General features: G+C 40.0%; 1 protein-coding gene across 16 annotated transcripts in view; it reads left to right on the top strand.

Annotated features, from left to right (window-relative positions):
- The window catches only part of nbeaa (neurobeachin a), a 101,235-nt gene extending 86,797 nt beyond the window's left edge, over positions 1–14,438 (top strand). For 9 of the 16 annotated variants that reach the window (XM_080307571.1, XM_026183058.2, XM_080307570.1 and 6 more), the window contains 23 exons: positions 1,372–1,436; positions 1,900–2,008; positions 3,625–3,791; positions 4,330–4,454; positions 4,540–4,686; positions 5,155–5,291; positions 5,424–5,541; positions 5,722–5,824; positions 5,906–6,021; positions 6,817–6,929; positions 7,187–7,327; positions 7,435–7,554; positions 8,761–8,913; positions 9,047–9,211; positions 9,289–9,378; positions 9,974–10,166; positions 10,608–10,679; positions 11,048–11,203; positions 11,548–11,718; positions 11,910–12,011; positions 12,188–12,384; positions 12,497–12,648; positions 12,748–14,438. In XM_080307571.1, coding sequence (XP_080163697.1) covers positions 1,372–1,436; positions 1,900–2,008; positions 3,625–3,791; positions 4,330–4,454; positions 4,540–4,686; positions 5,155–5,291; positions 5,424–5,541; positions 5,722–5,824; positions 5,906–6,021; positions 6,817–6,929; positions 7,187–7,327; positions 7,435–7,554; positions 8,761–8,913; positions 9,047–9,211; positions 9,289–9,378; positions 9,974–10,166; positions 10,608–10,679; positions 11,048–11,203; positions 11,548–11,718; positions 11,910–12,011; positions 12,188–12,384; positions 12,497–12,648; positions 12,748–12,838 — 3,003 coding nt within the window. In that variant the 3' untranslated portion in view covers positions 12,839–14,438. The remainder of the gene's footprint in view (positions 1–1,371; positions 1,437–1,899; positions 2,009–3,624; positions 3,792–4,329; positions 4,455–4,539; positions 4,687–5,154; positions 5,292–5,423; positions 5,542–5,721; positions 5,825–5,905; positions 6,022–6,816; positions 6,930–7,186; positions 7,328–7,434; positions 7,555–8,760; positions 8,914–9,046; positions 9,212–9,288; positions 9,379–9,973; positions 10,167–10,607; positions 10,680–11,047; positions 11,204–11,547; positions 11,719–11,909; positions 12,012–12,187; positions 12,385–12,496; positions 12,649–12,747) is intronic. The other 7 variants (XM_026183062.2, XM_026183061.2, XM_026183055.2 and 4 more) reach the window with 3 other exon arrangements.
- Positions 14,439–20,304: the final 5,866 nt, after the last annotated feature.

Below are 20,304 nucleotides of genomic sequence, written 5' to 3'. Positions count from 1 at the left end.
GATGAGAGAGATCCTTTCCAGTATATGACAGTGCCCCCATTGCATGTCACGAGAGCTCAGTGAAAGTTTGAGTATGAAGGTCACTAGATCACAACGATATTGAACGCCTATAGCAGATGAATTCTGGGAGACCAGTTTTCTCCACTTTCACTATCAAGACACCAAATGAGGGAATATCGTTTGGAATAATCATCCCTCCTGTAGAGTTCCACGCGATCAATATCGGATCAGTGAAGCTGCTCTGGCATCTGCTGTCACTGCGTTTCTGAGGTGCTTTCAGCAGGTTTCCCAGGCAGGAACTTCAACCTACTGCAGGCTAAAAGAAAAATTAAATTCAACACTCCATTAAAACATGTTTATGGGAACTGAACCGTCATGTGTTTTCTTTGTTTTTCATCAAATACAAAGATATTCAGATGTAACTCTGAATATGGTACAAATATATTATAAATTGTTAATCCTGTATATACTGATATGTAGTGTAAGCTGTAGTAGATACTACATGTGTATATACTTTGCATTGCATTGCATTTGCATGCCCGTGCTATAATATTGTTTGGCCTGTCGGTGCTGGTTCCAAACTGATTTACTTGATAAACTTGAGAAATGTTTAAAAATGGGGCGGTAGATGTGGTTGCTAGGCAATATAACAGCATCATAATATAGCATCCTTTCTGATCTAGCACAGGTGACTCAGAAGGGAGTACGCTAATTTAGATTCTGGCAATATAAAGAAAATGTGTTTGTGACAAAATTATATGATACATTTTATAAGATTTCACAGGTGCATAAATGGATTATTTTAGCTTGTTGCTAGGCAACATGATGACGCCATAGTGTCTGATATGGATAAGAACCATCGGGGCACCAAGATGTACCTGCATGCCAAGTTTGGCTGCTCAACTCCTGATGAGCTAAGAGGAGTTTGCAAACAAACAGACACCCAAACATAGATTTTGTGTATCGTAGTAAGATTACCTGTGAGTGTTCAAGGATTACAATTTAATTCTTTAAAACAAAGAAATGGAGAGCAGAAGTAGAAGGCAGCATAGCACAGAAACACTCAAGTAAAATACTTGTAAATCATATGTTTTATTTCATATTTTATTGAAGTATTTGGGTAATTGTATATTGCGCCACTAGTCATTCTGATGCTCTGATCCACTTTCATGAGCCATTGTAAAACCAACAGTAAATGAATTAACATTCTTTAGTCTCCAAAATAAACTGACTACATGTTTAGAACATGAATAAAACCAGTATAAAATGACCCGTAGAGGTGTGTGCATGGCATGACCTGTTCATCATTTACCCTTTTTTACTCCCAGCTGTGGTTCATCGTACTCTTTTTGGTGTCTCTTCTACACTTAGGAGTGGCAGAACTCAATTCAGAAGAATGCTGGACTCGCTTTCATTGAGCTTATCAATGAGGGAAGGTAATCCATCACACTTAATGATTATCGCAGCACATCACTCTGTAATTCACACATTAACACTAATTCTGTATCAGTGCTTAACAACTAATGGGTGTGATAGAGCCCTAATGAGAACCTTGCCAGGATAAGTGCACAGTGCCATGTGTGACCAGCAGGAAGTCGAATCATTATTGTGCAATTACATTTACAGCTGATTTGAGCCGGTCTAATTTCAGTGCTTGCAGTTTTGCTTTTCCTTTTTACTCCAAACTACCCGAGTATCAGTGCAAACCCAACAAAGAAAGCACAAAGTGGAAAACGACAGCATTGCATTGAAAATGAAGCAGATGTTAGCTGAAATCATTAGCCATTCTTATTGCTGCACATCCCATCTTGTTGAGAATTTATGTTTTCTCTAAATAGAGATGGTTCCTTCCATTTTATTTTATTCTTTTGCTCTTTTTCCACTTACTCCCACTGCCAGACTCCTGTGCCATGCCATGAAGGATCATATTGTGCGCGTTGCGAATGAAGCAGAGTTCATCCTGAACAGACAGAGGGCTGAGGATGTACACAAACATGCTGAATTTGAGGTATAAGCACAAAATACAACTTCTGTTTGTCACTTGCTGTATGTATGCGAGCAAGAAGCCACAGAAACTGGACGATATGTATTGTTTTCAACGTTTTTAAAAAAATCAGCAGTGCAGATAAGTGAAGTCCTTTTGTTTTGTGAGGGCTTCAGGTAAATATTGTTCAGGTTTATCTGGTCCATTTTCCAGAAAACAGGTTCAACAAACTAACTTTGAACTCTGGGTTGGACAAATTTAAGTTTTCAGCTCCAGAAATAAGGTCAGTAAACTCTGCGTTAAGAGCATGCATAAGTAATGGAGCAAAAAGCCATCATTAATGGAGCTCTGATACCAAGAGTCACCATGGCAACAAGTAAATAATAAGCAGAGCTTATTTTTATCCATTGGAATATGAGTGTGAGTCGGTGTGGGCCATGACTTTTATCTTATGAGAAAAGAGTCAATTCAACCATCGTCTGGGTTTGGGTCAGCAGTCCCTGTGGATAAGCCACTACCCACAGCTTATGACCGCAGCTGAGTGTCGGACCGTACACTGATTTCTAAATCAAATTTTTACACCCAGTATCACCGATTTAGATGATTTTTAGTGGAAATGGCCCCAAAGTTTTCAAACTGTGAATTTTCAGACACTGAAACCTTTACAAATTATGCATCTAGTAACTGCATATCAATGTATAATCGATGCATATCGAGGCATATATTTGCAGCCTGTTTAACTTTACAAAGTTTCGTTCTGTTTTATTGTCATGCTCCCACTTTTTCTGTCACTGTGAGCGATTACAGCATCACAAATTATTGTGTTTAAATTTAATATTTAAACTTTAGTTTTAAAACATTTGCAAATATTTCTGTCACTGAAGTGAAGTGACTTGAAAAAACACTTTTTTTCTTTAGAAAAAACAGCTGCATTATTGTTCAAAGAATCACGGAGTTAGAAAGATGTAGCCTGTTATTTTAAACTGTTCATAAATCCATGATGTCCACTGATTGCTGTTTATGCGCTGACATCATTGACTGATTGATCATAAAAGCACTTGTGTGAAATATAACATGAAGCTAATACCGTATATAATTGGGATTTCATGTCTGCAAAGACGTAAAATTGTGCGATGAATTCACTCTGCTATTCATTTTTCTATCAGCCTTACAAATGAGGAACTAAAACCAGACAGCAGACAGGTTCACAGAGTCTGTTACCGCAATAAATGCCTCAAAGTTTTATTCAACTCTTTTTGGAACAGAAAACTCAGTTTTTTCTCATCTCAGGGTTGACAAACAGCCTTGATCCTCCAAGAAAATGATAATCAACTAATTGTTGATATTTAAGAGTAAATGGACTATCAGTATATTTTTTTATATAAACATTTTTTACAGTTTTTTTTACATTAGATTGCAATTGACAGTTTCGGAATAACTTCAGATAAATCTTGTTAGCATATGTGCAATATAAGATAAGCAGTTATCCACACGTGTATCGGCCTGATGTGTAAATACTAAGGATCCTCATCTGATCACCTACTGACTCCTTGTTAGCACCATGTCCTCGTCACAGTAATGGTCCACGGTCTTACTGTTTCTGGTCCTTGTTTAACTTTCCACGTCCCCTTCTCCTCCAGTCTAACTGTGCGCAGTACGCTGCAGACCGAAGGGAGGAGGAGAAAATGTGTGATCACCTCATCAGCGCCGCTAAGCACAGAGATCATGTGACTGCTAACCAGCTGAAACAGAAGATCCTCAACATCCTGACCAATAAGCACGGAGCATGGGGAACAATGTCACAGAGGTAGACCATCACTGTGTAATCTCACGAGCGATCCCTGCAGGAGTATGAGTAAGGAGTCAGATTTTGATATAAATTAATGAAATGGGTAATAAAAATGTGCAGTATCTGACTCCTAATATATTTACTGCCTGGAAGCATCAAGAGACTGATGTCCTTATTTTGTTTTAATGCACTTCAGCATTTGCTCATCCAGACCTTCCTACAGGCTGGCGGCCACATGTGATGTAACATGTAACATCTAACCTTATCCATCCTTCATCCGTTATGCCACTATTAAAGAAACTGTTGGTTGTTTACAGTTCATAACTCAACAATATTTGTTCTTCCTCTTTATCTAAAAGCCCGTTATTGGTGTTTGTAGAGTTGGAAAAGCCCTCATGGTCAAATGATGCCCTTTATCCTAATAACGAGGAACCTTTTAGACTGTAGGAAATTAGTTTGGGTGGTTTTTAGCATAAATGTCACATATAACGTCATCTCTGTCTTTAGACAAGTGCCTCAACTGAAATTGCTCATCTTTTTTCCTCCCGACTTTCAGCCAATTACACGACTTCTGGCGTCTAGACTACTGGGAGGACGACCTCAGGAGGAGGCGGAGATTCGTGCGAAATGCCTTTGGATCTACTCACGCCGACATGCCGCTCAAAGCTCTCGATGAGTACAGTCAGTAATGTTTACTAACATACAAATATTGCTTTGTTTTGTTTTTTTCCTGCATATTCTAACATGCTCACTTAAACATAAACAGGTACAGAAGACGAGGAGAAGGGACTCAAAAAAAAGAATTTCCGGAGTCAGTCGGTGGTCACCCAAAACCCGGAGGCAGAGCTCATGCTGGAGGGAGACGATGACGCTGTTAGTCTGCTGCAGGAAAAAGAGATCGATAACCTCGCTGGTAAGAAACAAACAAACACACACACACACACACACACACACACACACACACACACACACACAGACTTTGTTACAGTCCAGCTGAACAATAAACTCTCTGACTCTTGTTTTTAGTACGTTTTCGTCCGAGACTTTTTATCTCCAAAGGCAAGTTTGACATTTGAAAGCTTTGCAGCTAATCTAACCGTCTGGCTGATTTATCTCACAGAAGATTAAATCACAATTCACTAAAAACTGATGCAAATCAGATCAAACACCTTGTTTAATCCAGTGATTCCTCCCTGGCTTTCATAACCGATCGGTTGTTTCCAACAGAGGGGAAAGAAGCCAATGATTGGTCAATCTTAACTAACATGAAATGACCCTAATGTGCTGTTTTATATTCTCCTGTGATCATGCTTATTGGCATGACCCGGATACTTGTATAACTACCGATAGTAATGCCTGACCCTTGAATTTGTCCCCACAGGTCCGGTGGTTCTGAGTACTCCAGCTCAGTTGGTAGCACCAGTGGTGGTGGCTCGAGGCACTCTGTCCATCACTACTACTGAGATCTACTTTGAGGTAGATGAAGAAGATACTGCGTTTAAGAAGATGGACCCTAAAGTAAGAACAAATCATTTTTCTTTATAAGTGATCAGTGCACAGAAAGAGAGAGGAGGAAAACCGGTAAATTACAGGGTTAACTTATAAGTCTTTCTTTGTGCTTTTTTTCCCAATAATGTGCATCTTCATTAGGTGCTTGCCTACTCGGAGGGTTTGCATGGCAAATGGATGTTCAGTGAGATCCGAGCTGTGTTCTCCAGACGATACCTGCTACAGAACACTGGACTAGAAGTCTTCATGGCCAACAGAAGTAAGTCTCCAGAGTTCTTACTGAAACGATCATACTCACAGGTGACACTGCAATTAACCCGCTTTAGTATAGAATGACTACACTACCTGATCTGTTTAAATGTACTCTTGGATATTAGCTCAGTGTTAAGTGAGTGGTTCATTTTAAATCAGCATTAACTGTATCTTGTTCTCCCTCTAGCATCTGTGATGTTTAACTTCCCCGACCAGGCCACCGTTAAACGGGTTGTCTACAGTCTCCCGCGGGTCGGTGTAGGAACGAGTTATGGTCTGCCACAGGCCAGGTATGCACAGCTCTGTCTTCGAAGGGCAATGCCAAGATTTGATAAATGGAGAATTACATTTCGTGTGTGTGTACATTTCAGGCGGATTTCCTTGGCCACTCCTCGCCAGCTGTTCAAGTCATCCAACATGACGCAGCGCTGGCAGCGGAGAGAGATCTCTAACTTTGAGTACCTCATGTTCCTCAACACTATTGCAGGTGAAGTCCACTTTAAATGAGCGCTGACTCTTCTACCTCTGGACCTGTCAATGATATACGTGTGAACAGAAGATCGGTCAAGCACACAAATCTGGCTGATATGTCCAAACATTTCTGCTGAGTCATACGGACATTTCTTATTCACTGTGAAGTTTTTTAGCAGTTTAAACTTATTTGGTTGCTTCGATTGCCAAGGATAGAAAACGCACACTTCCATTGTGTATTTCCTTCATTGGTGATTCTATAAACACTTTAATGAAGAGGGCAGACAAAGAAGGTGACAGATTTGTAATAAGATGAATGCTTTGTCTGCAGTTTGCCAAATTGTTCTTTATATACTAGAAAACAGATTTAGAAAAATGAATAAAACCACTTGTTTTAATACATATTGAGATACTGAGTAAGTGTCAGAAGCACACAAAGAAACTGAGTGAATATTTGTTTAACTCCTGACATCATTTATCAACAGTTTGTACTTTTATCTCTCTGCTTGACTTTCTTTTTTTTAACTAAAAACATGCGTCTTTAGTTAATGTGTGTATAACATTTCATCTGGGCTCAGCGGTTCGTTAATATTTCAGCACGAGTCCGGCATAATGGATGTGTAAGATTTTAAAATATTTATAGCAACGTTTCTTTTCCCAGAGTAACATTTACACAGACATTTTATAGTTTGTTATAATCTAAGAGTAGTGTGTGTGTGTGTGTGTGTGTGTGTGTGTGTGTGTGTCCTTGCAGTTTATAACAAGACTAACGCCACACTGTTGTCGCTGATGGCTGTTGTGTCTTCTGCAGGGAGGACGTATAATGATTTGAACCAGTACCCTGTCTTTCCTTGGGTCTTGACCAACTATGATTCAGAGGAGCTCGATCTCACACTACCGGGCAACTTCAGAGACCTTTCCAAGGTTAGAGCTCCCACCCATAAAACTCTTTATGCACCTTTTCCAATTTCCTGCGTGTGTGCTACTTGGAGATGCTATCAACTCAAATGAATCAAAGTCACAAAATAGCATTTACGGTACATAATGTACCAAGGAATAGCACAAATCTCTCCTTATCACATCCCCACCAAGAGCGTATACACCCCGCTATGCAGAAGAACGCTAATGTGTGGTTTCTCTTCAAAGTATTCATCCAGTTATTTCTCTCTGATTTCTTCTAGCCAATCGGTGCCCTGAATCCCAAACGAGCAGCATTTTATGCTGAGCGCTACGAGACATGGGATGACGACAGCGCACCTCCTCACCACTACACAACCTTATACTCCACAGCTCATTCAACACTGATGTGGATGCTCAGAATAGTGAGTGCCTACTTAACACACTTATAAACTGGAAACAGCTAACTAAACACACGCCAGACACTCAGGGCTGCTTTTCACATGAACGTGTCTGTTTTCTGTTCCTGTAGGAGCCCTTTACCACATTTTTCCTCAGCGCTAATGATGGTAAGTTCGACCATCCAGAGAGAGCCTTTTCTGGCATCGGTCGCTCGTGGAGGAACTGCCAGAGGGACACGGCTGATGTGAAGGTAACGTGGAACAACCTACTGAAGTGACTGGTTTGAGGTTGTTGGACTAGATGTATTCAACATAAAATCCATCCGCACTGAGACCTAACACCAGGAGCATGAAATTATGATTTTCTTCTTTCATTTCCAATTTGAAAGTATTTAGAAGTGGCCTTATGGCCTCAAGTGGTTAACATATTTGTTTTGCATATGAGGAAAGGTCCTCAGCTTAATTCCAGGAGGAGGCACAACCCCAGTTTTAAGGGTTTGCAAGTCAGCGGTGGTCGCACTCCAGGATAAATGGGAGTTTTGCAGGGAAGGAAAAGGCATCTGGTGACAAATCTGTGCCAGATCAGACATGTGGAGCCGTTTGCTGTGGTGACCCCTTGGGAAATAAGGGAGCAGCTGAAAGTACCATATGTGAAATATTTGATAATAATTTGCTAAAGGAGCGTCAATAATTGATGTGGATTTTTCTTAGATCCAGTTAACTAAAGCAGCAGCATAGCCTGTTATTATACTGAGAGTGCAGAGGGTGGATTGTTAGATGTTCACCAGGCTAGGTATTTTGTGTGATTTTGGTTTGTTGGCTGTTTGTTTCTGATCTTGGGGTGTTCGTTTTATAATATAACAATTTCAATGTTTTTTTATATGAAAATGCATTGAAATTAAATTTAGCTTCCACTAAAACAACAAATAACGAGTTGGTTTTTTACATGTAACAAAGAAATAATTATACTGTAAGTAATTTTAAGTGCTGCATAATTATTTTCAAGTACTGCATAATTTTCTGGTAATTTGGCAGAAAACAAAATAATATTTTGCCATCTTACAGAGCAAGTAGGCTGTACCTGTGTGTGGGCTGTATTATAGAGTGGCTTAACCGAAATTGTTTCTGTTTTATTGGAAAGGAGATACAAATTATACTGTAAGTAATTTTAAGTACTGCTTAAGTAATTTTCGGTATTGTTTAATTACCTGGTAATTTTGCAGAAGAACAATATTTCCCCATCGTAAGTAGGCTGTACTCTTCAGGTCTTTATTTTTTCTATTTATTTAATTGTGCTTTTTTGTTTATGATGTACTCAAAATCAGTTACAATATCATTTGTGTCTCCTTTCCAGTAAGATATGCAGACATTAAGCAAGGTTAAGCCACCACATGGCACAGCATGCTCCTCAAAAAGAGGCAGTGACTGAACAATGTGTTTTTGCTCGTGTCCATAAGGAGCTGATCCCAGAGTTCTACTACTTGCCCGAGATGTTCGTCAACAGTAATGAATATGAGCTCGGGATGCGCGAAGATGCAGTTCCTGTAAGTGATGTGGAGCTTCCCGTCTGGGCCAAGAAACCCGAGGATTTTGTTCGCATTAACCGCATGGTGAGAAAAACAGAGACTTGTTTTTTTTAATACTAAACCTGGAAGTTTTGTTTCTTTTTTTTCTTTGCCTCACCTTCAAATCTGGAGATAAACTGCGAATATTCTCTCTCTCTGATTCTTTCCCTCTCTCCAGGCATTGGAGAGCGAGTTCGTGTCGTGCCAGCTTCACCAGTGGATTGATCTAATATTTGGCTACAAGCAGCGAGGGCCAGAAGCGGTGCGAGCTCTCAATGTGTTCAACTTCTTATCCTACGAGGGAGCAGTCAACCTAGACAATCTAGATGCTGTACAGCGTGAGGTTTGTTGACGATTATCATTAAAGTGCAGAAATCGAACTTGTGCGTGGTAAGCCCATCTCTTCCTCTCTGATTCCAGCTGATTGAGGCCCAGATTCAGCTTAGTGGTCAGGTGCCCTCCCAGCTGCTGATCGAGCCACACCCACCTCGGTCCTCCGCCATGCACCTGGTGAGATACCTCAACAGCCTTAGCACATCTTGGCACGCACTTACAGACAAACACCTGATGAAAACACCAAGTCAACTGTAGGAGCGCTGCAGAGCTACTGAGCTAGCAGTGCTTTGAATCTTCATTGTTTTCATTTATTTATCATATTTTTAAAACATTTCTACCCAGTGCATCAATTATTTTTAGTCCGCATTCTCCGAGAGGAATAGCTTCCATTAGCAAGATGTAAGCTATTTGAAGTTTTATTACATACAGTAGTATGTAATGGTGTTTGTAGCCTCTCTGTAGTCCCTGCTACTCTCAGCAGCATGAGGCCTCTGCTTCTCTACATCAGAGCCATCAATGTCAACCCAAACCCGTCAGACCCCGAGCCCTCAGCAACCGGTGCATCCGCCTCCTTTCCTAGACCTAGAGCCACCCTCAGTGTGTGTACCTGCTCTGACCCTGTGCTCCCACTAATATACCGTTTCCCCTGCCGTCCCTCTGTCCCATCTGTTCTGTCTGTCCCTCTCCCTTCGTCTCCATCCCCCTTCCTCCAACCTACCCTCTTGCCCTTTCTCTCTCTCCCTTTCTCTTTCTCTGTCTGTCTCACCAGTGTTTCCTTCCCCAGAGCCCTCTGATGTTTAAGGATCAGATGCAGCAGGATGTCATCATGGTGCTCAAGTTTCCCTCCAACTCTCCCGTGACACACGTCGCGGCCAACACGCTCCCCCACCTCAGCATACCAGCAGCCGTGACGGTCACATGTAGCCGGCTGTTCGCCGTAAACCGCTGGCACAACACTGTCGGTGAGTGTACGTTGATGGAAGTCCGTGTAAAATTTAAATTATTAAAGAATTTTTGCCACTGATTTCCCAAAGCCGGTAATGCTTGTATACTTACAGCTGAGCCTGAAGCATTTGCTCTTGTTGTTTCATAATGCCCTTTAGTCCTGTTTTGTTCACACCCTCGATGTTGACATAGAAATATTTGTTAATTAAAGCTTCAATTAACCTTATTAATGACCTCATTAGCGCAACAGACTACGTGTAATTAATCATGGTAATGTGATTATACAGGATCACGGGCAGCTTAAGTGGCTTTTAGTACCGACTGCCACACGAGGCACTTAATTTTTAATGTACGCTTGCATCAGAGCTCCCATCAGAGAGCACTGGATCAGGCCTTCTTCACCACTTGAAGATGTGCGTATGTATGACTGTGTAATATTTGTGCCTCAAACCCTTCAGGCCTCCGTGGAGCTCCAGGATACTCCCTAGAACAAGCTCATCATCTGCCCATTGAGATGGACCCTCTCATTGGTCAGTTCTCACACATATTCACAGCATTTTATCCATTCAAAAAGTTATAGATGCAATTTATGTCGTATTTTATTGACCAGAGGTGGGATGTGGCCCAGATGCAGATCTGAATCAAGGAGTTTTTAATATTATAGGTTATTGCAGAATTTATCACAGATGCTTATATGCAGCTCTTGTTTTTATATAAGCAGTTGCAGACCATAGTTTTGATACACATGTTCTGTAAGTAGATAAAGGGAATTTCCAGATCACTGGGGGAGCTGTGGCCAAAAGCATCACGTGATGCATCGGGAATTTAGATATACTGTTAACCATTTTCCATTTTTCTGCCCTCATTAGCCTGATTACATCTTTTTCTTCCCATGTAGCAAACAACTCAGGCGTGAACAAGCGTCAGATCACTGACCTGGTGGACCAGAGCATCCAAATTAACACACACTGTTTTGTGGTTACTGCTGATAACCGTTACATCCTCGTCTGCGGCTTCTGGGACAAGAGCTTCCGTGTTTACTCCACAGAAACTGGTTGGTTTTTGTATTATTTATAAGTCATGTCAAGCACTAAGTACAGCAAGCATTTCCTCGAGGCTGTCAGCTTCCTTTTTGAAGCTTAAATTTATGATTCTGTCAGAGTCGTTGCTTTGCATGTTTATTAATTTATTACATAGAAGAGATGCAGGCTTTTTTGGAAATACATGCAGGCACATGGAGGTAGATGCTGTTTTTACTGATCCTCGGGTTTAAAAGGAGACACGGCTTGATTAAGTTATCATCACGAAGCATTTTTATCCCACCGTCGCCTTCCAGGAGTTTGATAAGGAGAGGCACACACACGTTGGCAAACTTGTCTACCTCCCTGCTCTCCACAGGAAAGCTGACCCAGATAGTTTTTGGCCACTGGGATGTGGTGACGTGTCTGGCTAGGTCAGAGTCTTACATTGGAGGAGACTGCTACATCGTGTCAGGATCCAGAGATGCCACTCTTCTTCTGTGGTACTGGAGTGGGCGGCACCATATTATAGGGGACAACCCTAACAACAGTGAGTGGTGAAATGGTGGATACAGAATGTGTGCAAGTTAACTAGTCGTTGTTTGGGACATGAGTGCATGAATGCGCTTCAAGGTCAAACATTAAGTTGAATAATTAGAGCATGTTTATTGTATATTTACAGCAATGGAAACATTTTTACTGCAAATGTAGTGGTTTGACTCTTAACTGTGTTTTCCTCAGGTGACTATCCTGCTCCCAGAGCAGTACTGACAGGACATGACCACGAGGTGGTGTGTGTGTCCGTCTGCGCGGAGCTGGGATTGGTTATTAGTGGAGCCAAAGGTTTGTACATCTTTATATGTCTTTGCCCAGAAGAGGTTTATTTGCAAATAAATATTTAATTTAATTATAAAAGATGCACATCAGAGAACAGTGGCGTGGACGCAGTGAACGTTAATCACAGTGAATGTTGCTTTTGCCAAAGCTTTACACTATCTTGCTTTGATCTTTTCCCTCAGAGGGCCCGTGCCTCGTCCACACTATCACAGGGGACCTGCTCAGAGCCCTGGAGGGTCCAGAGCTGTGCCAGCAGCCACGCCTCATCTCGGTGTCTAGCGAGGGACACTGCATCATCTACTATGAGAGAGGCCGCTTCTGCAACTTCAGCATAAATGGAAAACTGCTGGCACAAATGGAGGTCAACGATTCGACACGGGTAAAGCTGTCAGGGTTACTCGAATGCAAACATTTTCATACACTGGTGTTCGCATTATTCAGCCATAAACCAAGAGCTTCTTTTAACTTGGACTCTTTTTTTTCTTTTCCAGGCAATCCTGCTAAGTAGTGACGGGCAGAATTTGGTGACAGGAGGCGATAATGGAGTTGTTGAGGTGTGGCAGGCGTGTGACTTCAAACAGCTTTACATCTATCCGGGCTGTGATGCCGGAATCCGTGCCATGGACCTATCACACGACCAGAGGTAAAACAGGAAGAGGACAAAGACTGCGTCACCTTTGTGATGTGATTGCAAAAGTTTCGATGGTTCGCAGATGTGATTTACTGTGTTCTCTGCCCTCAGGACTTTGATCACTGGCATGGCGTCTGGCAGCATTGTGGCATTCAACATAGACTTCAACCGCTGGCACTACGAACACCAGAACAGGTACTGAGGACAGTGCGAGGAAGAGGACGATGGAGGGAGGCGAGGAGGTGATGCATTCTGCTGTGTATCTGCAGCACAGGGGAAACTACAGGTTCAGAGACGATGGAAAAACAAGTACCGGACCTTAGGCTGTATTCCCTTGTGAAGTTCACTTGATTTTAGGATGCGACGGCGCTGGTGGAAACTGCTTCCTCTGTGCATACGTGTATGTACGCGCACACACACGTGTGTAACCACAGACACTTAATACCCAGAAGATACACACCAAAACCTGCTAATAGAATAAGAAGACTGCAGAGTGGGGAGGGGGAGGCAAGGTGAGCAGATATTGTAGAGGTCTTTCATACCTGTACCACTCACAGGACTGGTACATTTGCTGTTCCTCAAAGAAATCCTAGGTTTTCTTTTCTTTTCTTTTGGCTATGGCTTTTCATTTTGTTCTTTACTTTTCATTTGAGGAGATGCCAGCACATCGCTTATTGGGTGGATAATTAATGAAATATGTATCTAAACTGATAAGAAATGGTCAGAAATGAACTAGCTCTACCCATTGTTCAAAAACAGGTGCTATTGGCTTGATCTTAAATTCACCCTTGAAAAATTGCTGGAAGGTCTAATTTTTTTAAAATTGTTTAATCTTGTTTAATTTCACCTGTTTTATTCTTTTCTTTTCTTTTTTTGAATATTCATTTAGGTTTTTTTTGTTCTTTACCCTCAGCAGGCTTAAATCAGATTTTTATGTAAATAAGGCTCTGCTTCCTTCAGAGTCTACACTTCTACTTTCACTACACGAACTGCGCTTATCACCTTTAATTTATTAATGACTTGCTGTATGTAAAATACTGTGTAATAATTATTATAATGTTGACAAGGCTGATGGTAATAACGGTGGTAAATGTTTTGCCAGGGAAGGTAATGATAAAGAGGTCTTACCAGTGCCACCAAGGATGACGAACACAAGACTGACATGATTTCCTTTGTATATTTGGTGATCGTTCTGTCAAATATGTACATATAGTCTCGGTTCAGGCTTGGCGGGAGACTTGATCAGCTGAATAAGACTGGAAGCGCAAACTTTCACTTACCCACATTTGTTGATTATTTAAAAAAAAGAAAAAAAAGAGAGAGAATCAAATCAATGTAAAAGTTTTGTTTTGTATTTGCACTTTGCACCAATCACATATCATTATTTATTAGCTTGGTTCTTTCTGGTCGGCTGCCATTTCGTTTAGGTCCATTTTCCTACGGGATAATTTGTGCATTGATGTTTGTATTTAAAACGTTGAGCTCATCTGTGATTATAAGTTTTACAACCTCACAGTTGTAAGCAATATCATGATTCTGTAGCTGATAGAGGCGGGGCGGAGGGCGGAGAGAGAGGATGAAATGTGAGATGTACCGTATGTGTGAAGCCATCTTGATCAAATGCGCACATGCACATACTCTATCGACAGGTTCAACTTACGTATCCAAAAAAAGGTTAAATATTTTTGGATCTATGAAACCCTAAAAAAAAACTATTGTATTCATGTTTTATTGCAAAGATGTAAAATATGACGTGTGAGTTGGAAAAAAAATCATGATAAGAAAATAAAATATGCAAAGAATTTGATGACTTGGCTTTTCATTGATCACAACCGTGTATCACGCGTACATTTATTGCCATTTTGAGTGAAATCTTACTTCCATAAATGCGATTTCTAGTTAAAACGCTGCATTTTGCACACACTTGTCATTCGTTGAACTACCTGCTGTTTTTTTTTCTTTCCTGTTTGTGAAAATAGCAACATCCTGCATCACAGACATCAATACCCTGTTAGTAGTACAAAATTACCACTTTCAGTTTTCAGCATTTCCTGCATTGTTCTTTTCTAAAGAACCCATTTAAACCTACTCCTGTGGAGCTTCTTCAAATAACACAGGAACAGAACAGCCGTCCTCACTGAAAGTTGTCACAGTGATTATACAACCTGAAATTTCACAGACGACATTAGAGGTTCAGTTTTATCTATTTTCTTTTATTTCACCAGTTTAAAATAGTCATTTGTTCTCATAGCTGAACATCTTTATGTGCAAAATTAAACTAAAAGCTAAAATTATACACTAGTTGTTGAATTTGTGAACTTTCGCTGTGAAACTATAAACAGATTATTATTTTACTGCTTTGTGTTTTTTAAGAGTTGCAGCAATCTTGCTTGCTTGGCTGCTTATAAAAAATGGCCACACATTGCTCTCATCAAACATCATTTAATAATTTGATTCAATTCAGTTTTATTTATTCATTAAGCAGCCTGAACTGTTAATACAAGGCAGGATGGATCCATGCATCGTTTTTCCAATCTTCTGTTGTGAGCCCTTACCAACTGTAGCTTCAGTTTCAATTAAATTCCATTTTATTTACATAGTGCCAAAACACAACTTGCCTCAAAGCGCTTTATAATGTAAAGACTACAATAATAAAGAGAAAACCCCAACAATCAGATGACCCCCTGGGAGCAAGCACATGGCAGCAGTGGGAAGGAAAAACGCCCTTTTAACAGGAAGAAAGAAATTGTTTGTTTTCTAATAAAGTTTCTAAAACGCGCCTTTCATATTCACCCAGTGCATCAAATGTAAGTCACTGACCGGCCATTGGGAGTAACTTGGGGGTTCAATGTCTTGCCCATGGACACTTCAGTAAGCCACTTACTTACATAAGCCACTTACTCTGTGATACTAGGTCTGCAGATTTTAAACATGCCTCAGCTCTTTGTTCATAAATATATAGAATATATATCTCTTTATGTTTTAAGTGCTTCTAAATAAGAGAAACATTGGTTTTGATAAAATTTACATGCCAAACAGTTAAAATGACCAGGCAGTAGAAAATAACACTAGTTTAAGTATCAATTTATGCCACTAAAAGTGAATTTTATAGTCTAAAATTATAAATGAAATATTAAAATGATATGACTTAATTTTATACTGAAACGTTTTGATTTCTATTTTTTTTTTTTATTAGATTTAAAACTAATTACTTTAAAATGACCAGAACTTTACAATCTGATTGACTGACTGACCTGGGTGTTTATTAATCCGATTACAATAAGAAATATAGTAAAATAACAAGGCTATGGTCACTATTTTAATATTAAAATTAATACCACCTCATGTTTTAAAAGAATCTGTATTTGAATGTGCTATTTAATGCTATCAATGTTACCTGGAAATATTTGCGGTAGTTATTACTTTGTAATAACCTTAAATCAGGCCAATATGTTTACATATTATCATATTGTAAAACATTAACTGTACAATTACAAACTACACTTACTTTTATTTGCACATTATCAGCCCTAGTTATTAATCTCTTTATTTATACTTTATACTATACTACATCTACCATTGCTCACCTAAAAACTACGTTCAATACCGCACTCTATTTATGGTTATTATTGCTTTATTACTATATTGTGTACCCACTTTTGTTTCCACTGAGCTGTATAGCCACCGAAAATTCAATTATTAAGGTCTTGTATACCTAATTATGGCATCTTATTGATGTGTCTAGCACAGTTTTTATAAAGATATTACCAGAATTGGCCACATATTAATAATAAAAGATGAATGGATACATATTTTTGTATATATTTTTGGGTTGTATGTGGCATTTTTTTCAATCATTTAAAAAAAAATTAAAATCCAGGGATTCGTGGATTGGGAAGAATGAGCTGAAGTGAAACTACAGCAAAGCTAATAATTACATCCAATTTGTTTACAGTATATTTGATGCTTTATCTTATGCTTAGTACTACAGCCATTTTCCTAATTTTGCAAGACAAACAAATCCATTAACACCTCAATTATAACTGGAATGATAAACGAAAGCATTGCCACTAATCTCTTTTTTAATTAGTGTGATGTTTCAGCATGTATAGAAGTTAAAGGGATTTTGTGATTAAAGTTTATACATGGGGGAGTGATGAGTCTGTCAGACCGTACCACTTGAAATACACAGATTAATTGGAGAACAGTGAGGATTTGTCAAGGAGTCTGACAGCTCTGGCTGTTTTTATTGCTTGCGGCTGCCATCTGTGAGCCTTTGTGGTCTTTACAGTTTATTGACTTTTCTGACAAAGTGTGGCAAAGATGAATGAACCGTTTTCAAATAATTCTCTCTGTACGTGCCATACATTTAAAAAAATAACAAACAAGTAAATGATGTATTTTCAGAGTAAACAACCATTTCTCTAACCGAAGCCTGGAATAAAAGCTGATGGCAGCACAGAGCTGCTGTAGTCTCTATGGAGACCGGGATCGGACGCCTTATAAATTGACAGGCAAGAGTGGTAATCTGTCGCGCTGGTAGACCTGTCTTTCAGGCTCGGAATTTCCTCTTGTAGTTGATGGCACTTTTGACCTGGCCTGTCTGGAGCTGGAGTCCGTGGGTGCCTGTCTGTCAAGTCTCCAAGCGTCATTTCTTTCTTACCTTCACATCCACATCACCGTTATCGGTCCTCTTCTTGTGCAACCTCCTTTCTTCATACTTTGAATGATTACAAGCCTGACGTGATCACAGTTTGGATGTATCTTGCCTTTTCATTTCCAAAACCTTACTGAACAGCTGAGACACATCTATGTACTTCATGTACAAAGTTAAAGAGCTTTAATAGGATTTTTATACCGAGTTTGCAATGTAGTCTACAGACATTATGAAGCATGCTGTACAAAGCTTCACTTCAAACAATAGTATTTCTTCTAAGTTGAACACGAGTGCAATACGAGAAATGACAAAAAGAAAAAAGAGGAGAAAAGATAATGAGTCCCTCATTATGCTGTTCCCCGCAAAGGGAAAGCAGAATCTCAGATTCATTTGTCTTAATTGTGAAAGTAAGACTCAGAAGGGTGCATTCACACTCACCCTTCAAGACCTCTTCATCACATTATGAGCAGATATTTCCCCTGTGCCTATGCAGATTGCATGGCCCCGCCAGAATTAGAATATGCATGCACGGACTGTAATGCCATTATGTCAGCTTCTTTGGGGCTGACAAAAGGTTTTTGTGTTTGTATGTCACAGTGAGGAGGTGCTGGACCTCTGTGTGCTTTATATGTGTGCGCATGCTTGCCTTTGTTTGCATGGGCATGCACCAATGAGAGCACATGTGCATATGTCTGTACTGTATGTGCTCCCTCCCACATCCCTCAGGTGGAGAGTGCAGAGATGGTGGACCTCTGAGATGAGATGCTACATATCTCCATGTTGGTGAAGGAGCTTCCTCCCTCGCTGCTGCAGTCGGGGACAGAGGAAGAAGAGGAGATGATGTTCTTGAGCCTGTGTAGGGAAATGACGAGCAGCGTCAGAAGGAACACCAGCAGGCCGAGAAAGAGCCATACATAAACATAAACATTCCCTGGACGCCCCGGAGATGAGGCGGCCGCAGATGTGGAGGCAGAGGTCGGGGAGAAACGGAGGAAAGTCCCATTGTCTACTGACGAGATTCCGGTCTCATTTTGGTCCATCAACGGAACGTCAATCCCAGACATCCTGACTGTTGTTTCGTCATGGAATAACAAGAGAGACAAAAGGAAGAGGAGGGAAATTTATTGAGGAGCAAAAAGACGTTTAGTTTAAAAATCCAGTATTTACAAAAAGCCTTTAAAAAGTGATTTCTCTTTGTCTGCTGAAGAATGGGAGATGCTTCCTGATGCCCACACCCTCACATAATCCCAAACAGCCTTGGTTGGAAATGATCAATTAAAAAAAGGATTTTTGTTCAGATTAAAAGTCAGGAAGCTTTTTGTTTTACTTTATTTATGCCGATGACACTGCCATGAACAGCAGGGGGAGTGCTTGTCTTATTGAATGCCTGTCAGGCTCGGTGCCCAAAGCTGTGCGTGCTCATAAATGAAGCCATCCTTATCTGATGAAATTAAACCCCTTATAATCAGCTTTCACAAAGACAGATGAAAACCAATCCTCCTCCACTGTATATTAATATTGTTAATAATATTCCATCACAAATTACTGCATGGCACGAAACTGGCGAGGAAATGCGAGCGACCGCTGGAGGAGCAGTCAGAGTCTTTGTGCTGGTGAGACACAGAGGGGAAGGGGGCTGTGCTGAATTTGGGTTAGACCAGCCTTGTGTCTTGACTTGATCTATGACAGCAGAGGAAAGACACTTCAAAGCGAGGAATAAATGACCATGACCGGTATGAAAGCTAGAGGTCAGCAGCACACTTTTCATCTCCCAGTGGTATGAGCTCAACTTCTTTCTTATCTTCTGTTCCTGGCCTCCTTTTCTCCCCATTTTTTATAGCCTACATTTCAGCATGCCCCATATGTGAGCCCGGCCACTCGTGCGATATTAAGGCTGGAGAAAATTATACTCCTGCCTTTTGATCTGCAGTAATCACCTCTGTTAATCAGATCAGTGCTGCTGAAAACTGCGGAAGTAGCTACAATGTAAAAACATGTTAGAAACTGGAAGGTTTCACTTTAAATGCTTTGCCATTTCATTTCATTATGATGTTTCATTCCGGAAATTGGGAATGTTGCTCTGACAATATTAATAAAAACATTATAAACTTGTCTCAGTGTCACAAAGTGTTCTCTCAATTTTGTAGTTTGCTGCTCAGACACCAAATCAGTTTGATGTGGACTAATAATCATTTATTTAACCTGACCAATGAACACTGTGTTTTAAATTTAATAATACTACAAAGGGACAGTTAGCTAGTAGATTTAACCTTCATAAGCTAATTAGTTAACTAAGCTTGAACTAGCTGCTTGTTATTCTGAATTGGCAGAGATTAAATGATGCAAGTTGAATAGCTAGTGAATGCAAGTTATAAGCATTTTCAATCTATTAAACGCTCATAATGCTACATTGTTACAGTCATTAGTATTTTTTATATATTATTATACACTGATGAATCCCAAGCAGCAAACCCCTGGGTCTGAAAAATGATAATACAGACGTACAAAACTGAAATTCTTCAAATGGACATTTGAGCAACTGAAGTCCATGCTAACCTTATGGAAGCTTCTTTTTGACACTATTTTGATTAATTAATTGCATTTTTCATCAGTAGGCCAAAAGTTTTGGTTAGTATCTCAAGACATTCACACTAAATTTTAAATAAGTCATCTCTAAATTTGGATTTACCCAGAAGTGACTACAAACTGCAAGCTACTCAGTGAAAACTTGAAATATTGAGAAATTTCTACTTCTGTTCGATCCTGTTTGTTATCTAACAAATAATTCCCTGTCATGCAGTTGATTAAGTAGCACACAGTAAACCGAAAGTTCAAATCTTATTAGCAAGTTGCTTACATCTAATTAGCCATTTGTGGATAGTCTTAGCAAACGAAGTTTGCTAAAACATTAGCTAACAACTGATGCTTATTAGCTTAGCACTCCATGCTTTCTTTCATCCATCCGCTTCCGCTTATCCTTTTTCAGGGTCGCGGGGGGCGCTGGAGCCTAT

This window comes from Astatotilapia calliptera, chromosome 10, assembly GCF_964374335.1.
Source record: "Astatotilapia calliptera chromosome 10, fAstCal68.1, whole genome shotgun sequence".
NCBI lineage: Eukaryota > Metazoa > Chordata > Actinopteri > Cichliformes > Cichlidae > Astatotilapia > Astatotilapia calliptera.
Note: the sequence above shows the minus strand (reverse complement) of the source record. Positions and strands in the feature narration are given on the sequence as shown.